The sequence below is a fragment of the Haliotis rubra genome, unplaced genomic scaffold (genome assembly GCF_003918875.1).
Source record: "Haliotis rubra isolate DU_JTF1 unplaced genomic scaffold, ASM391887v1 Scf1474, whole genome shotgun sequence".
Taxonomy (NCBI): domain Eukaryota; kingdom Metazoa; phylum Mollusca; class Gastropoda; order Lepetellida; family Haliotidae; genus Haliotis; species Haliotis rubra.
Genome location: NW_025765419.1, coordinates 61,479 through 79,773, shown reverse-complemented (window position 1 = coordinate 79,773; position 18,295 = coordinate 61,479). Strand labels below are relative to the sequence as shown.

Below are 18,295 nucleotides of genomic sequence, written 5' to 3'. Positions count from 1 at the left end.
GCGATGCCGTGCAGTTCTGGATGCCCACGGTGGTCACACGAGGTATTGACTTCAGCGCCACTACACGTCTCCATGTGACACTCAAACTGACTTTCCTCGAGTTGGTGCCAAAGACGGATAAGTCTGCATTCCCAGTGTGCCATTTCGCTATATTTAATTGACTCATAAAGCCTACAAGATGTTTCAAAATAAACATAAAAATACAGTTGAAATTTCTATATGCGTTTCTTTTTGGGGAGAGTATATATTGATCATAATCGAATATCCCACTATCTTATGTTTGTAAGAAACAATTAAAATGAATATAGTTTTTTTTATATCATGTGATCTACCTAGGTATGTGCCATTCAAACCCTGACTGCATGGATAGTTGCTCATACTATTAACCACTCTTTTGCATATCCAGACATGATTATTTACAGGCTGTCATTGTGTGGCTGGAATACTGATGACAATACCTTAAATTAATCACTCACAATACTCTTTATTATTACTCCTAAAAATATAAAAATATCGTATGATGTTACCTGTTACTGCTAAAGCTAGTGTTATTTTCTGGTAGTATTATATTTATTGTTGGATCCCGATACAGTTAAGGGTTTAAGAGATAGTTACGTGTTTCATTTTTTCTTGTTTAGTCTAGTCAAATCTTTGGAAGTGTCAGCAAGTGCGTGATGAAGTTTGTATTTGATTGAAGAAATCCTGTCAATACCTACATTTGATAATGTAGCTGCTAATTTCAACAGCTAGCCAGAAATTGTATCTCAACTTATATTTAGATATTATCTCAGACAGTATTTCTTTTTAAATTTTTGTTGCTCAGCTTATGTGACATGAAAGTTTCACAACAATAGGTCTGGAGTTTACATTGAAATAGTAAAATTTTTCCTTATCCCGACTCATGCTTATATGCTTATCTCCTTCCCCTTGCAAATGGTAGTGGAACACTTGAATGCCTTGAAGTTCCCGAAGAGGACGTAAAAGTTCACTCACCCACGAGTTGCCTCCCTTTTCCCGCTCAAACAGTTATGTGACCTACCTTGCTTGTCACTCCTTCATCGCCCAAGCGGATGGTTGGGCGAGCACTGGAGTCCCGTATACGGCACCATATCCTTTAATATTTAGATCCTTTTATCCAAATTAAGTTGTGTATTGTTTCTGGTTGTATTTAACTTAATTGTACACCACTATTTTGAAAAAAAGATTCATATTTTGTCACTTTTTCTCATCATAATGTAGTTTGTTTACATTTGATGAAACCTTGCAGTGATTGCAGGTACCGGTTATTATCAGCTGATCTTCACCCCAAATGTCCGTCATGTATTAATCCATGTTCTTCCAGCTTGCGTTGCAAATGTTGCATTAATTTACTAGATTGGCAATTTAATCGTTATTTGTATTACGTTTTTAAACGTGCCATGGATCGGGTGAGGAAATCATCTCAAGTCACTGGTGATAAATCCGGAGATAACGCCGGTAACCGTATGTTGTTAGCTATTGCTGTAATTCATAACGCAGGTGATTCGCCGAGTATGTTTCAGGTGCAGTCGGCTGTGACTAGTCGGGGCTCAGCTGGGTAAAAGAAGAGATCTGCTTCTACTGTGAGTGAGTGAGTGAGTTAAAATTTAACGTCACCTCGGCAATATTTCAGCCATATAGTGACGAGAAATGTTGGGCATACACAATAAATACAAGTAGGTAAAAAAAAACAGTCATCGACGGACTGTAAAATAACTAGAGTATCACAGATATGGATATAAAACTAGCTTGGAAAACTAAAACATTTACATTAAAGCAGACAATACAATATAAAGCACGGGCTATTGATCGCCAACAACTGAAGTTGGATCACCATACTAGGAACCATGGGGACTAACATTACTTTTGCTACCTGCACGGACCCTAGCTGGATTTACACCACCCGTTCGGCCGCTGGCGATGGTAGGAAGATTTAGCCGAAATTTATAATAACAAAATTACAACGATTAAAAAGTATGGTTGCGCGAAATTGACTTGGAAAGTTTTTTGGACTTACGTATCCTCTCAGGAGGACAATAATTTTACGCTACTTCAACCACCTTTGATGATATAGCCACAAACAATCTAAGGTCATAATCTGAACTACCAATATTATAAAACTTGCTCTATTACAAAACATATATCAAAATTCATTTAAAAAATCTATCTCCTTTAAGAAATCAATGATTAAATGATAATTAACATTACTGTTTTGATATTAAGATATTTATCCCTTGAGATGGAGAATTCAATATAATCAGAGTACGGTATAAGAAGTGGTGTCACAGATTTGTTGAGTGCTGCCTTGGCAGCAGATCGGCCATTGTGTTCCCAGAAATGCCAATGTGGCTAGGTAACCAACAGAGGACGATGTCGTATTGGCCAGTAGCAAGATCATTATACAATTCAATAATTTCTATTAAAAGTGGATGTTTGCAAGAAAGATTTTTAATCGCCTGAAGGCAAGAAACAGAGTCAGAAAAGATTATATATTGTTTATACTTAGGGTATGTATTAATGTATTTTAAGGCTGTTAATATGGCGTTAGCTTCAGCTGTGAAAATAGAGCTGTTATCAGGCAATCGAGAAGATATTGTTCTGAATCCCAATGACAGTGACACAAGCTACAGCGCCACCATCCTTGGCTCCATCTGTAAATAAGGATTTATATGTATTATATTTATTTCTTAATTGACGAAATTCTTGTTTATACTGTAATTCATTAGTTTTTTATTTTTAAATGTGGTCAATGTTAGGTAAACTTGGGGCCTAACCAATTGCCAAGGAGGAGAAGAATGAAGACGGGAAGGAGATATATTGTCCAGCTCAATGCCGGCAGCAGAAATGAATGGTTTAATTCTTAGTCCAAGAGGCGGAACAAGAGAAGACCTTTGGTTGAACAAATCCTCATAGAATGGATTAAAGACACAATTACATGCAGGGTTAGATTTGTTAGAATATAGTTTTGTAATATATTGTAAAGATAATTTTATACGCCGTTGGTGTGGAGAAGGCTCATCGGCCTCGACATAGAGACTGTCAAAGGAAAAGTTCGGAAAGATCCAAGACATAGTCTCAGACCTTGATGTTGGTTAGAATCTAAACGTTTAAGGTTGCCTTTGCAGGCTCCACCATAGACGATGGAGCCATAATCCAGTTTGGATCGTATAAGTGCTCGATACAGTTGGAGGAGGGTTTTCTGATCCCTCCCCACTTCGAGTTGGAAACAACTTTCAATATATCTAGAGCCTTCAGGCATTTATTTTTCAAAGATTTTATATGGGGCCGAAAGGTCAAATGTTGATCAAAAATTAGACCCAGGAACTTGGCCTCTTTTACAATTTTAATAGGAGTACCGTCTAAAATTAATACCGGGTCTCTGTGAAGTATATATTTTCGGCAAAAGTGGATACAATTTACATTTGATTTTGAAAAGTTGAAACCGTTTTCGAGACACCAGGTTTGTAGCTTGCTGCCGTTTACTACATTCAATGAGAAGAGCTCCTGAACGCAAGCGTTTAACGTTTTTGACATCACCTGCAATGCCTTGAATAGCCTTTGATACCGCAAAAGGGTTCAACTTCAGTAGCGTCTTATCATAAGTCTCAATCACTATAAAGCGTGGCCAGTAATCAATTGATTGGGTCGGTCTGCGTCATTATCATCACGATCAATATCTAGTGGACATTTCGTTCTCTTAAGGGGTGTTTCGTAAGCCATGGTTAATGTTAAATGGTTCATCATCCGAGCTCCCCACCCACCATGGTGTATCACAAGGACAATACTAAAAACAATCTCCGACTTGCAGCACCAAGGATACCCAGATGATATACTCCAGCAGAAAAATTAAAAGATTAATGATTCCTCCAGATTGGCCCATGAGCCACCGCCTTCTGGGCATACGACTCTAGGCAAAAACATACATGAAATTGTACTCATTTTGAGTTAAAAAATTCGCCAAGACTTAAACACATCATGTAATAATTCTCAAAATTTTGTGCAACATTATACAGTTTATACGGCGTGACCAGCCGATTGATAGAACCGGGCCAGTTCTACCATCCGTCTAGGTGAAGTAAGGGGCGAAGTGGTGTGTTGGGCAAAGGAACATTGTTCCTGGAACAAGTGCCCTCAACCAACAGACTCCCATCATCCACTGACACAGGGGCGCAAACAGGTTGGTGGACCAAATATGCCCCCGGGTCCACACGGGGGGTTGAAGAGCGCTTAGCATTACCCAGCACCCACCACGAGGAGATGGCTCTTCACGGGTGCCTGCTTCAACTGAGATGACGCCAGCGGGGAGAAAGAAAAAGATATCCTCAGCGTCTGCGACGACGAAGAAGAACAACGCAGAGATCGTTTAATGAAGACATTGTGCCGACCGAGGAAGCAGACGTTTTTGCTGACCCCCCGATACTGCTACCTGAAGTACCAGTAAGATCATCGGCGTAGTCTACCTCCACGGTGAGACGATCGTCTCCTGCAACCTCGGCAGCCGTTCAACTATTTGATGATCAGCCATCAGCAACGCAGACGTCTGTCAACATAAACAACAATAGCGAAGCATCGTTGCAGTTACAATTAGACGCACTTAACACCTCAGTGTTCTCAAACGCTTCATCTACACCGCATCAGTTCCGGCCTACACTGCAGTACTTCGACCCAGGTGACTTTAAGAGGCAGTTTACAATGGAGATGATGGTGATGATGGAGCAGAGGTTCGCCAAAGAGAGAGCTGCACGGCAGAACCCTATGATGTCAGACAACGTTCGGCGAACCTTGGCCCTACGAGAGTCTGCTCCCACATCTCTGTGGCTGAAGACAACGTCAGCGAATGTCCACGTTCGGTGGACCTAGTCATCTTGGAAGTAGAAGGTGCGGCAAACGTCCCTGAATCTACAAGAGGTTCGGCGAACGTCCCTAAGTCTACAAAGTGAACCCTCAATGCTTGAGAACGTCAGAAGGAGGAAGATCCCTCTCGAGATCCAGTCGTTCTACATCAGTATCCCGCAGCACTCATACACACAGATCAACGTCGTCACGTTCGTATGAACGTTCACGGAAGCAAGGTTCGCCGAACATAGGTTCAAGGAAGAGAGATTCATGGAAGGAAGGTTCACCGAACGTAGGTTCACGGAAGGAAGATTCATGGAAGGAAGGTTCACCGAACCTGGAGCTATCTGAGGAAGAGGGCCACTTCGTCTTCTCAGAAGCAGAGGTTACATCGTGGATTGCTAATGGTTTGGACTAAGACTCCCCCTCCAATGAACCAGATGCTGCATTCACATACAAGATGTGGAATGATGATTTCGAAACCCTCACGATTCCACCAACTGAAGGCAAAGGAAAAGAAATACTCCAACTCCAGAGGCAGAAGAGTCTCTTTTTGTCTCTCATCCGGAAACAGTAGAGGCAACTTTGGGAGAGGACGTACTCCCAGAGGCCCAGAGGTTCAAAATATTGAAATTGATGTTCGGACTGACTGGACGGTTCCACCTATTCACCTATTCTAAGATTCCTATTCAAAGGTCTTCACTACCAAAGGAGCGTCCTACTGTTCGGAATATCGTCGGCTCCATGGTTATTCACACGAGTGACCAAACCCATTGTCATCTATCTACATCGTCGAGGTCTACGCAGTGCCTTTTATCTGGACGATGGGATACAAGTTCATCAAGAAGCCAATCAACTCAGACAGCAAACTAGACTTTACCATCAAACTGCTCACACAACTTGGATGGCTAGTAAACTTGATGAAGTCAAAGTTGGAACCAAAACAAGATCATCAGTTTCTGGGAATAAGAGTCATCACAACACAGAATCGTATTGTGGTCCCAGAAGATTGTTGGGGCAAGATTCAAACCATGATTCCAATAGCAGTCATCTCTCCGTTACCACTACGAACATGGCAGTGTCTCGGTCTACTCACCTCAGTGCAGGATCTGACTCGCAGAGGAAGACTACAACTACGATTCCTGGCAGGACATCTGGACAGCACGGACTTGATCTCCATTCCAGACAATCTCAGGACATACCTGCTATGGTGGACTTAAAAATCAAATGTCTGCGAAAGGACCTCTTTGCAAGAGCTGGTCTCTAACACACACCTCTATGTAGATGCCTCACTACAAGGATGGGAAGTGCATCATGACAATGAAGTGGCATCAGGGAAGTTGTTTAAACAAGAACAACATCTTCACATCAACCTACTCGAAATGAAAGCTATGATCAAGACATTCAACACTGGTCAAGCCCACTGATCAACTGCATGCTGCCTCGCAGAGACAATTCAACAGTGGCATTCTACATAAGTAGGCAGGGATCAACAAGATCACCAAGCCTGCTTCAGCTCAAATTCCAGCTGTTCAAAATCATAGACGAATTAAACATCTGGCTAAAGGTGTGTCATTTTCCGGGAGCCAAGAATGTAGTCGCCCACTTCACACGTCACCCACGTAATGGATGCTCCACCCAGAGGCATTCTGGCTCATCATAAGGGAAATAGGATCTCCCTCCACAGACCTGTTAGCCACAAGGTTCAACAAACAACTACAGACATTCATCTCACCACTACCAGATCCCCAAGCATGGGCAACAGACGCACTGAGCATTTCATGGGAAGGACTAAACGCATACGCGTTTCTGCCTCCAGTTCTACGACCACAAGTATTAGTGAAGATTAAGCAGACCCAAGTACTACAACTGACTTTGGTCGCGCCCTACTGGCCAGCGAGAGTCTGGTTCCCAGATCTAATACAAGAACTCGGAAGTCCAACCCTGAAACTACCAGAGTGGCCGAACCTCCTCATACATCCGCACACCAAGCAAGCACATAGAAACCCGCTAACGTTCCAACTACACGTATGGACCATATCAAGACTTGCTTAAAGAAAAGAGGGTACTCCGCCAGAGCAGCAAAAGCAGTAACTCTAGCTCTACGCAGATCAACTCGCAACCTGAACAACGACAAGTGGCAGAGATTTGAACAATATGCAGTGCAGAAAGTCTTTACAGGAATGAAAGCGACGCATCCTCAAGTGTCGGAATATTTGTCACTTAAGTCTACAAGGCGATTGAAAGGTTCGACACTATCTACATACCTGGCAGCTATCAGTACAGTCGTCACGACGAAGACAGGCATCAAGCTGATGAAAGTGCCAGAACTACTTGCTCTACGACGCTCTTGTAAGCTGGAAGACCAGCAAAAGAAATTCATAGCACCAGCCTGGGATCTGAACATAGGTCTACAACATCTCACGAGTGATGCCTACGAACGACTAGAGTAGACTAACTTCGAGCTACTCACACAGAAAACTCTTTTCCTCCTCGCCTTAGCCATGGCAGCTCGAATGTCAGAAATACGGGAGACCGTGCTGCAGTACATCTAGGACTTAGATGGGACTTTATTGCATAGAATCAGTTACCTGGCTAACCAGATAGACAATTCCACGTCCCAGCGCTATCTACGATCCTCGGACCAGATGACACCCAGGACTTATCCTTGTGTCCTGTCAGAGCCCTGAAAATATATCTTCAAAAGACTAAAACAAGGAGAAGAAAATTCAAACGTATTCATCCCTTTGTTACCAGAGACGTCTACAGAAGTCTCAAGAATGACAATATCATTTTGGATGAGAGCCGTTATACTGAGGGCCTACTAAGCAGCAGGACTAGAACCTCCAAGAGCTTCAAACCCACACGAAGTCAGAGCACTGGCGACCACTCTCGCTCTGTATGCTTTTGGAAGTCAGACACGGTGTTTGCCAACCATTACCTCAGAGACATCGCCACTGAAGACGTCTCCGGCATTCACCAGTTTGGGCCACTTGTTGTAGCACTACAACTAATGGTTCCACAAAGGCGCTGAGTTGGAACTCGCACCCTTTATCACGTTTACTTGTTGATAATCCTCACTCTGGAGAGTCCATGCGCACTAGCACGATCTTACCCATACGTTAAGGGGTCGCAACTCATTTATTGTAACAATCTTATCATAATCCATGGGTTGTTTATAGACAACTAATAAAAAGGTATAAAAATCCACATGAATCTAAGAGATTCATTTGTCTTAGAGAATTATAACAAGAATTTGTCCCCTCGAGTTGATAACGGAAGTTGGAAGAATAGGATCCAGGAAGTGCCATAACGCAGTTCCTGGGTGGGGAGGGGTGGGGGAGGGGAATACACCGCGTATCTAAGGACAGCTGATGAATCCACTAAATGATGAATCCACTTCGTGGCTTGACCCACCACCGATTCCGTCGGATTCTGTAAGCATATAAGCATGAGTCAGGATAAGGAAAAATATGTAATTTTTAAAGTAAAATTGATATTATATACTTATCCTGACTCATGAGATCAAGCCCTCCCAACCTCCCCGCTGAAGACACTTCGAGTTTCACAGTAAACTCAGGTGCTAGGGCTTATTCAGGAGAGAGTGACAAGCATGGCAGGTCACATGACTGTTTGCGCGGGAAAAGGGAGGCAACTCGTGGGTGAGTGAACTTTGGGAACTTCATGTGATTCAAGTGTTCCACTACCATTCGCATAGAGGAAGGAGATGAGCATATAAGCATGAGTCAGGATAAGTATAAAATATTTAATTAAGTATTTAAATTACTTTAAAAATTACATTATCAAATTAACAACAGTCGAAAGTGATACTGAAACACAAGTTCAGGCTTTTACACTCACAGTATCCTCGTCTTCTTTTTCATTTTCACTATTGTCATTGCATCAGATAACACATGTGTGTAAATCTTTTGAATTGATTCTTACTGACATTTAAGTTAATACACAGATACAGTTGAGTTGAGTTGAGTTGAGTTGGGCTTTACGCCACATGGGTATTATTCCAGCAATATAGTGACGAGATCAAGTTTCCATTCATTACCATTTTAAGTCCAAGGTCCAAAGAGTTATATTTTAAAAACATATATATTTATTACATTTCTATTTCAAAACAGAAAATGTCATAGCACCAAATACAAAAGCAAGCAATTTGTTATTCTCTTTACAAAGTTACAATTTATGATACAGGTCAACTTCCCTCAGGTAGTTTACAATCAGATGCCCGCTTACGCGGGAAAAAACAGATCTTCAGATTTCTCGCATCATAATGTGCAACCCTTGCAGTCGAAAAGTCCGCACAGTCAAGCAGAATATGCTTGATGGTGAACACTTCATCGCAAGAGAGACAAACATGGGAGGTCCATCCCCATCCGTTTTCAGCAGATAGTCATGAGTAAACCGACTGTGACCAATACGACATCGTCGTAAAATTACCTCATCACGTCTTAATTGACAACCCAAGTATAGTTTGGCATGAAATGCATGGGGACCCGTTTTTTTTTGTAAATATCTCTTCATCCAATGACCCTATCGATCTCAAACTGTGCAAGTGGCTGTTTTGTCAGACAACCTAATCACATTGGAAATCACCGATTTTATGCATTTGTATTAAAGAATCTGCATAAATAAACAGCAGAACGCAGACTGCTTGCAGGGGGAGGGAGCCAATGACCTGTAACAGCGGCAGTGTTGGGTAATAAAGGTCAACGTTCGTTAATGTATGTCAGCTATGCACGTGACAGGTATGAAGAGGTGTCACAGGTCGTGAATAGGGTAAGGTGGGTGCCAACTGTTAACCATCATACGGAGTTTGTTTCTGAGTTGTTCAACATTAACCACAAAACCCATTAGTGAGAATTATTCTGTAGGTTAAAATCTTTAAATTTGTAATGTTAATGTCATATTTTGTTTATGCAGTACCTAAGTGGAATTGCATTTAAAGAACACAGAAAGTATATTTACACTAAATCATTAATCGGACCACCTATGGTTAGAACTCAACAACTGTTAAAGCCCCGTTCCCTCGGACACAAGCACACACAATCATGCACACTCACTTAAGAAAATATAGAATGAAGACAAAAGTGTTATGTTTTGATGTCGTTCACATTCCAAATTAAGCAATGCATTTCTAATAGCTTTAAGCATATATATAGTTAATATTTCTATTTTCATGATACTTTTATGTGAAATGAGTGTTTCACGTTACACTATAAGTCATTTGAATTAGTGAGTGCTGTCATTGTTAAAAGAAGTTATATTTCTTTGAGAATATCTGGCTGGATACTATTATCATCTGTAAATATAATAACAGAATTAAACTTCATCAAGTTCACTCCATTCTTCCACAGAGGAGTCATCAGTGTCCAGACGAATGACAACTGGATTAACTGTTTGCTCCTTCAAGCCATCTTTGAGCCAGTACTCTTTCTCCACCTTCTTGACATGTTCAACACATGCATGTCAGCGTGCAATGTCAATGTCACATATAGCAGTGTTGACAATGTGCTTGACATCATTCAACTTGAATGATTGGTTTTTCCGGGCCACTGTACTTATAAGGTCTCCTGATAACCCTCTTTTTAGCTTCATGAAAGGAGATGTTCTGTTCATGTTTGATCTTTATGATCTCTGATTCACGCTGCCATACAGGGCAAGATTTGGAGGAGGCCATATGGTTAACACCGCAGATTGGACACTTCACTTCCTTAGTACAGTCATTGCTCTCATGTTTGTCACCACAGCGGTAACAAACAACAGAGGAACAACAGGACTTGGATCCATGTCCAAAGTTTTGGCAGCTATAGCACCGGACTGGGTTGGGTATGTACACCTCCACTCCGATACTACAATAGCCAGCTCTAATAGAGTCGGGAATCATTGCTCGGGCGAACGTAAAGAGATAGGTGTTTGTGGGTTGAACCACTCCATCCTTTTTAATAGTGAATCGCTTCACAGCTGTGGCAGACTGCTGAGAAAGTTCCTGGAAAATCTGTTCCTCAGTCTTGTCAGACAGGCATCGAGCTCTGTCACGGACAATGCCTCTACACGTGATTAGTGTTTTGTGCACTGAGAGAGCAACCTTGACATTGACAAATTCTTGTATCTTGAGAAGATTAAGGGATTGCTGTCTCCTAGCACATTCTACTAGGAGAGAACCGGATCTGAGCTTTGTGACATTTGCAACTCCGCAGATACCAGCAATACCTTTGGAGATTGCAAATGGATTTAGTTGTAAAGGTTGTTTGTAACAAGTTTCGATGATTAGGAAGCGTGGCCAGTAGTCAGGTCGAGTGGGCGTACTCTCATCAGATGAGGAATTGTGGGTATCCATTAGCATTACCCAGCACCCACCACGAGGAGGTTGCTCTTCAGGGGTGCCTAACACACAGATACAGGTATGGGAGGTAGTTTCGTGTTTCAGGGATCTGAATTATAAGTTACTTTTGTCTATGATTTACAGCATTATTTATATCATTTTTTCTTTGCATTACAGAGTGGACAAGTTTGTATATTTCTGAACTGAGGCTTCCTTATATTTTCTTTGCTTTCATTGTTTTGTAAATATTTTTTGCTAAACTTGAAGCGGTTGAAACAGTAAAAACTACTTCACTTGAAAATATTTTACCATATTTCTTATTATCCACAACTTTAGCATGTTTAACCTTCCATTAATCCCAGATCATCTATCTTCTTGTTTAGTCTGGTCAAATCTTTGGAAGTGTCAGCAAATGTGTGATGAAGTTTGTATTTGATTGAAGAAATCCTTACTTTTGACATACCTACTTGTAATAATGTAGTTGCTATTTTCAACAGCTAACCAGAAATTTTATTCCAACTCATATTTAGATATTGTTTTTTTTTTAAATTTTTATGGCTCAGCTTATGTGACATAAAAGTCTCAAAACAATAGGTCTGGAGTTCACATTGAAATAGTAAATATTAAATTAACAACAGTCGTAAGTGATGCTGAAATACAAGTTTTGACTTTTAGTCTCACAGTATTCTCTTCTTCTTTTTCATTTTTCACCATTTCTATTGTATCAGATAACATACGAGTGTGACATCTTTTGAATTTATTTTTTGACGTTTTCAGTTTGCATTACTTGCAGTGAAGCAGTATGAAGTGAGTAACATGCTGTTATTGCTGAATGCTCAACTTAATGCTGCTGATTTTTTTCATGCTTTCATTTGCTTGACATGCTCAATTAGGTCTTTATAAGATTTTCATTCTGACCCATTTTCTTTAAGATGATTATTCAGTTAGATGCATTTATTTTTGTTTATTTTTTTATCATTAAGTATAAGAATTAGATCACTTTTATCCATATTTTATAGAAATAAGTATTACATATCTTAAATTACAAATGCACAAATATGACCACGACTACACTAATGTATAATATATGTTTTGTGTTAAAACTGCATTTAGTTTCTTTGAAACATGTAGAACAGGGTTTATGCAAATTCTAGTATAATGTTAGTAGATCAGTGTGATTGAATACTGTGGAGCTATGTAATTACAGAATACTACATACATAAAGTGAAACACATCATATGTATATTGTATGGCACTTTTGTCTTCAGCTCAAATAATGTAGGTCCATTGTATATGACATTTTCAAATGCTACAGAATTCCTATTTACAAGATTATGTTACATCACCAAATGTCTGATGTAAGTTTCCTTCCTTTTTTGATAGACAAATGATGTATCATTTTTGTCTTATTTTGTGACAAGTGTTGAGTGCTCTACAGATCCATTGCTCTTACTTAACTTTTCCAAGCCATTTCTGTCCCTTGGGCAGGTGTCTGTGTCATCGAGATGTGAATATCATACAGGTTTTAATTGTCTTTTTTGTCTTGTTAGGCTTTCTTAATGTTGCTGAGGGTTCAGATTATAGATGTCAATGACAACAGTCCTGTGTTCCAAAATGATCCATATGCTGTATCTGTCAATGAGGTAAGTTGCTAATGCTTACTAGATATAGAGAGGTAAAACATAGATAGTTCACTCTGATCATGGGGCTTTGATCTATATATGGTTTACCTGTAAATTCGCCAGCGATAGCTGGATGTGTTCTGAAGCTGGATGGTTTTACTTGCTTGCAAGTCTTAGATCTAGCTTGCAAAAAGTTGATAGATTTCTCCCAATTAAGATTTTGATGAATTTTGTTACTATTCATCTAAAGTTCATTTCTGTGATATGTGAAACCCCACTTCCCTAAATCTGACTGTCTTTTGTTCCAGTTAACTCCAATTGGTACAACAGTGTTTCGAGGTGTTACAGCCACTGACCTGGACTTCGATTTCAACAAGAACATTGTGTTTGATATCATTGATGTAAGAGCTGCTTTATACATAACTAATGTTCTTTTATAGTGCCAACTAGTGTAAAGAAAAACAACTTTCTTCGTTATTATAACTATTTTTGTAGCTTTTTTAGTTCTTTGTAAAGGAATTAGTTGTCTGTTGTCATGATCGATAATAATTATTTTGACTTTCTCTTACAGGGTGCAGGATCAGATAAATTTGCTATTGACATCCCATCTTTGGGATATGTGACAGTGAAAAATACTCTGGACTTTGAAAGCCTGAACTCAGCTGGGAACACCAACTACCTCCTGTCAATCAGAGCAATGGTATGTTTGCATCACAGAATATGCTATAAATTCCAGTTGTCTAAACAAAGTACTTCATTGCAATACCGTTTTAACCAATTTCTTCCCTTCTGTAGGATTCTGCCCAACCACCTGAGGTTAAAAGAACTGCTATAACCACCCTGAATGTCACAATAACAGATGGAGACGACCAGAAGCCCATCTTTGTGTATCCAACATGTTACACTGATAGTCAAAATAGATGTTTCAACCCAACGTACACTGCATCCATGGTATCAGGACAGTTGGTAAGTCTATCTAAACTACCAGGTTATCTTGTGTTCACCTTGGGTTTACATACAAGTGTCTTTGACGTACATGTCTGATGTGATAAAGAGGGGACTGATTTAAAACAGAGAAAACACATTGATGCTAATTCGTGGAGTTACCAGTATGCAGAAGATGCAGCTGAATATTGGGTACATTTGGTTATGTGTGTGAAATACGTTGGTTTGTGAGGTTTGCTTCAGATTACTGTATGGAACATGTGTGAGACCATTAACGACAAATATTGTAATCTTTGTTCCAGCCTGGCGAGATTTCTGTTTTCCCGTATCCTGCTGCCAACCCAAATGTTCCTGTCAACATCCTAGCCAGGGATCAGGACACTCTAAACAACCCAATTATCTTCTCAGTGGAATTGAGTAAGCATTATGTCACCTACACATAAATATCACTGATCATTCCCTTGTTCAAAATCGCTGCAATTGTCTACATTTCTGTAGCATTTGTCGGTACTTTCCTTCAGTCTCAATTTCCTACTACACGTATCATGCACAAATTAACCTATAATAAAATGCTGATGTGAATTGCTGTCATGAGTGCCAGGATTCAAGCAGAAATCACAGATGCTTACTGATTAGAAACACAGGTTTATTGACATGTTACCAAGTGAAATATGCTTATGGATTCTTTGTATTGAAACAACTAAGATCTGCATCATGTGATATAACTAAGAGAAACATAATATGTAACTGAACAAGTACTCAAAGAAGCATGGTGCTATGTTAATACATGTATATTGGTACTTGTACAGTGTGATTTTAAGAAATTAAAGTCAGCTATAGGCTTTGGTAAACACATGATATATTTCTGATTGCATAATATAATTTCAAAAACATCAGAGGTATAGTAGAAAAAATCAGTATGATTGCAACAAGTTTGTTTCAATAAGTGGTAATCTAAAAATGAAATAGAACAAAAGATGTGCTTTTTTGACAGCTGAACCTCGTGGATACGAGAACCGATTTCAAGTGACGAGTGAGCAAGTGTCAGGTACCAGCACCTACAGGGGACGTCTTCAGTTGCTACAACCCATTGACAGGAGTGTAGTTGGAGAACTGAGAGTCATCATCCGGGTAAAAATTCAGAATTAACTTTCTCCTATCTCAGTGTTATTATGCTGGCTTCATGCACATGACCACTTCTTATAAAGTTAATTTCAATTGTAGTTAAAGAATGTTAAAAGTTAAAGTTACTTTTATGTCCATTTGACTTGAGGCTCTCAGGTGTAAACATTATGAAGAAAATCAAGATTCTGTTGTGACAATTGTCAGTTACTTTATTGGTTGTAGGCAAGGACATTAGCACAGTAAAAGCTGTTGATTGAAAGAAGGAATTGAATGACATGGAATATCCAAATGGATAACATGACATCCAGTGACAGATATGTGTAATGTCTGTAAAGTCTCAGCACTGGATGAAAACAAAATTTAGAATGTGTATCACATGCTGCAGCCAGACAGCGTAATTGTGGGATCCCCACTAATTGTATTCACCATGGCGCTTTATTTATAAATGTATGTGCCAATAGCACAAATTTATAATTTATCATGTGTTTTTATATATTGGGCATGTAATTAATTTCAAAATACGACTATTTTCTTTCAAAGCGATGTCAAACATTCGGAAATCAAAATCAAAATATTGAAAACTTCCGGAATTCAGAACAAGGCTTCCTGAGCTCTGCAATCTTTTCGGCTGTCAAAGAGAAGGATTACAGATTTGTTCACTTTTGGTTATTGGCCCACATTTTCTAAAGGCAGGGGCCAACTGGCCACTTCCAAGGAAATCCTGGCTGCAGCACTGTGTATCCTTCATGTTCCTGGCCACATAACACCTCACCAAAACACGACTCATTCATAGTGGACCCTTCACAAGTGTGGAGCATTATCTAGGTGAACCGCTTGCCTTCCTCAGTTCATATAATGACTGCCCCTGTTCCTGTTATTGTAATATTCCATGAGAAGAAGTGGAAATTGGATTCAGTCGACACTTGTGTCTGAATTCACATTTTGTCTTGTAACTCTTCAACATTTGCCATAACTATTTTTCCAATGAAAATCTTGTTAATTGTCAACAAGTATGTTAACTGGGACACAGATGTTTTTTTGCCATTGTTGATGCACTGCTGCTTAAGATAATATAGTCTTACTTTTTGTAACTACTAACTACACCTGTATACATATCAAGTTCCAGTTCAATTCATTTCGGTAATAGGGGCCATATGTTTTTGGTGGCTCTTACATAAGAGCGTAAATGGCATAATTATACAAGCAGATACATTGTACAATTGAACAATAATAATTAGAGGTTGACAATATGATAATGCAAAAGTTGATAAGGTTAACTCCCTTGCAGTTTGGTACAAAAGTCTGAGGAAGAGCATATCAAATTGTATATGTATATAGTGATGAATGAGCACACTAATTTGTAATGGTTACAAGTCAAACAATTAAACCATAGTTGAAGGTTGACAAGATGTTATGCGGAAAATGATTGAGTTGTCTCGCTTGCATCAGGTATTGAGGAACTTCTGTCTCACAGCTGAGGCCTTGAATATGTATTCTGCTAATAGTGACTGATTCTCGCACTTCATGATGTGGATACATTTCTTTTCGTTGGAGAGATAATGGGGAATATTCAACAGTTGGGATCGAAGATCATGATATTGAGAGCAAGTAATAAGAAAATGAATTTCATCCTCAAGTACACAACTTTTGGACATAGACAAACAGTATTTACACACTCACTCATCTCTAATAATTCCTAACCATCTCCCTGTTTCAGTAGCAAGATCATGATTTGTACATCTAAATCTGGTTAGAGCTATTCTATATCTGTCTATTTGCACCACATTAAAATATGACTCCATTTCAAGTGAAGATTTATACTGGCAATAAAGAGATAACTTGTTACTTTCCTTAATGTTTACTGACCAATTTTGTCTCCAACAGTCAATAACTCTCTGCTTGAAAATGGTTAAAAACAGTGACTTGTCTCCAACTCCCTGGTTTTCCCACACGATACCAAAACCATAAGAAAAGAGCAAACATCTAATAGAAGAGGCCCATGATTTTCTCCCTGCACTGTCCAGACCACAAAGCATTGAATAACATGCTTTTGGATATCTATCACTGGGCATAGCTTGTAGTTTAAACCAAAAGTTCAACAATCTGACTGATAAAAAGTGGAAACTTGCCAAGTTCTGCATACATGACTGCATTACTTGTGCTAGATTTGACTGATAAAATCCTTTTGCAAAATTTCAAATGAATGTTGAATGAAAACCTGTATACATATATGTATATATGAAGGCATTGTTATCCTATCATTGTTTTTTGTTTCACAGATTCAAGAAAATTCTCCCAATCAGAGATACAACCGTGCTATTTTGTATCTGACTGTGACCGCAGCAAACAATAACCCACCCTCTGTGTCAACATCCATCGGCTCTCAGATTGGCTACATCCGAGAAAATGACCTGACTGGAGCATATATTAAGGACCAGCAGCTTCAAAATCCTCTGCAGCTTATAATTACAGATGCAGATATTGTAAGTTGACAGATAATATGTGATACAGCTCAGATATTGTGAGGGAGTTAATATTGTGTAATGCTGAAACATAAGTTATGTTACAGTGACTTGTATATAATCGGATTTGAACTGGTAAGCACGAGGTTAATAACATGAGCATTGGCTCTTGGGGTGCAATGACACAAAATCAGGCATGTCACCAACCCTCTTCACCTAGTCCAATGTAGTCTCTTTCCAAGGGACTTCTACTAGGTAAACACTGTAATAAGTTGATGGGTAAACTGCTTTGTGTTTTGGTGTGGTATGGAGAAGGTTATACATGTCTAAACAGTTCCTTGTGTCATGTTGTTTCAGGCTCCTGGAGACCCACCCCAGCAGTATACATTTGAAGTTACACCAGCAAGTCCATTCTATATTGACAGCAACAATTACCTTCGATTAACAGCTGGACCCTGGATTATGAATCTGTACAACAGTACACATTCAATGTGAGTATCTCTTGAATGAGAAGACATCAAAGAATTTCTAACACTCACAGAAATCTTTTAACAGTGGGAAATAAGTGCTCAAGATTATATATAACAATATGTCTCCAATGACATCTGATCTAATATATTTGCAGAGTAGTCAGTTTGTTACATGGTTCTGATCATATGTCTCGATTTAGGTGATTGTACGGGAGCAGGGTACAGCAGAGCAGCGGTCAGGAAGCATCAGTCTGACAGTCAATGTTGTGGATATCAATGACAACACTCCATTCTTTGTTGGAACCCCCTACAGAAGATCTCTGCCTGAAGGAGACTACACACAAGGGGCTGGAGAATTTATTGTCCAGGTGGGTTGTTGCTTTTTGGCAGTGGGAAATTGTATCATTAAAAGTGATTCCTGCAATCAATGAGACCTATAATGTGATTTACGGACGTGTGTTGAGCTAGATGCTTGATCCT

At 39.5% G+C, this 18,295-nt stretch overlaps 1 protein-coding gene across 3 annotated transcripts in view; it reads left to right on the top strand.

The window, feature by feature from the left end:
- LOC124269790 (cadherin-99C-like) overlaps positions 1–18,128 on the top strand; it is a 43,512-nt gene extending 25,384 nt beyond the window's left edge. For all 3 annotated transcript variants that reach the window (XM_046704829.1, XM_046704827.1, XM_046704828.1), the window contains 9 exons: positions 12,742–12,834; positions 13,122–13,214; positions 13,385–13,513; positions 13,609–13,779; positions 14,061–14,175; positions 14,753–14,889; positions 17,163–17,366; positions 17,703–17,836; positions 18,016–18,128. In XM_046704829.1, the coding sequence (XP_046560785.1) occupies positions 12,742–12,834; positions 13,122–13,214; positions 13,385–13,513; positions 13,609–13,779; positions 14,061–14,175; positions 14,753–14,889; positions 17,163–17,366; positions 17,703–17,836; positions 18,016–18,019 (1,080 nt within the window). In that variant the 3' untranslated portion in view covers positions 18,020–18,128. The remainder of the gene's footprint in view (positions 1–12,741; positions 12,835–13,121; positions 13,215–13,384; positions 13,514–13,608; positions 13,780–14,060; positions 14,176–14,752; positions 14,890–17,162; positions 17,367–17,702; positions 17,837–18,015) is intronic.
- Positions 18,129–18,295: the final 167 nt, after the last annotated feature.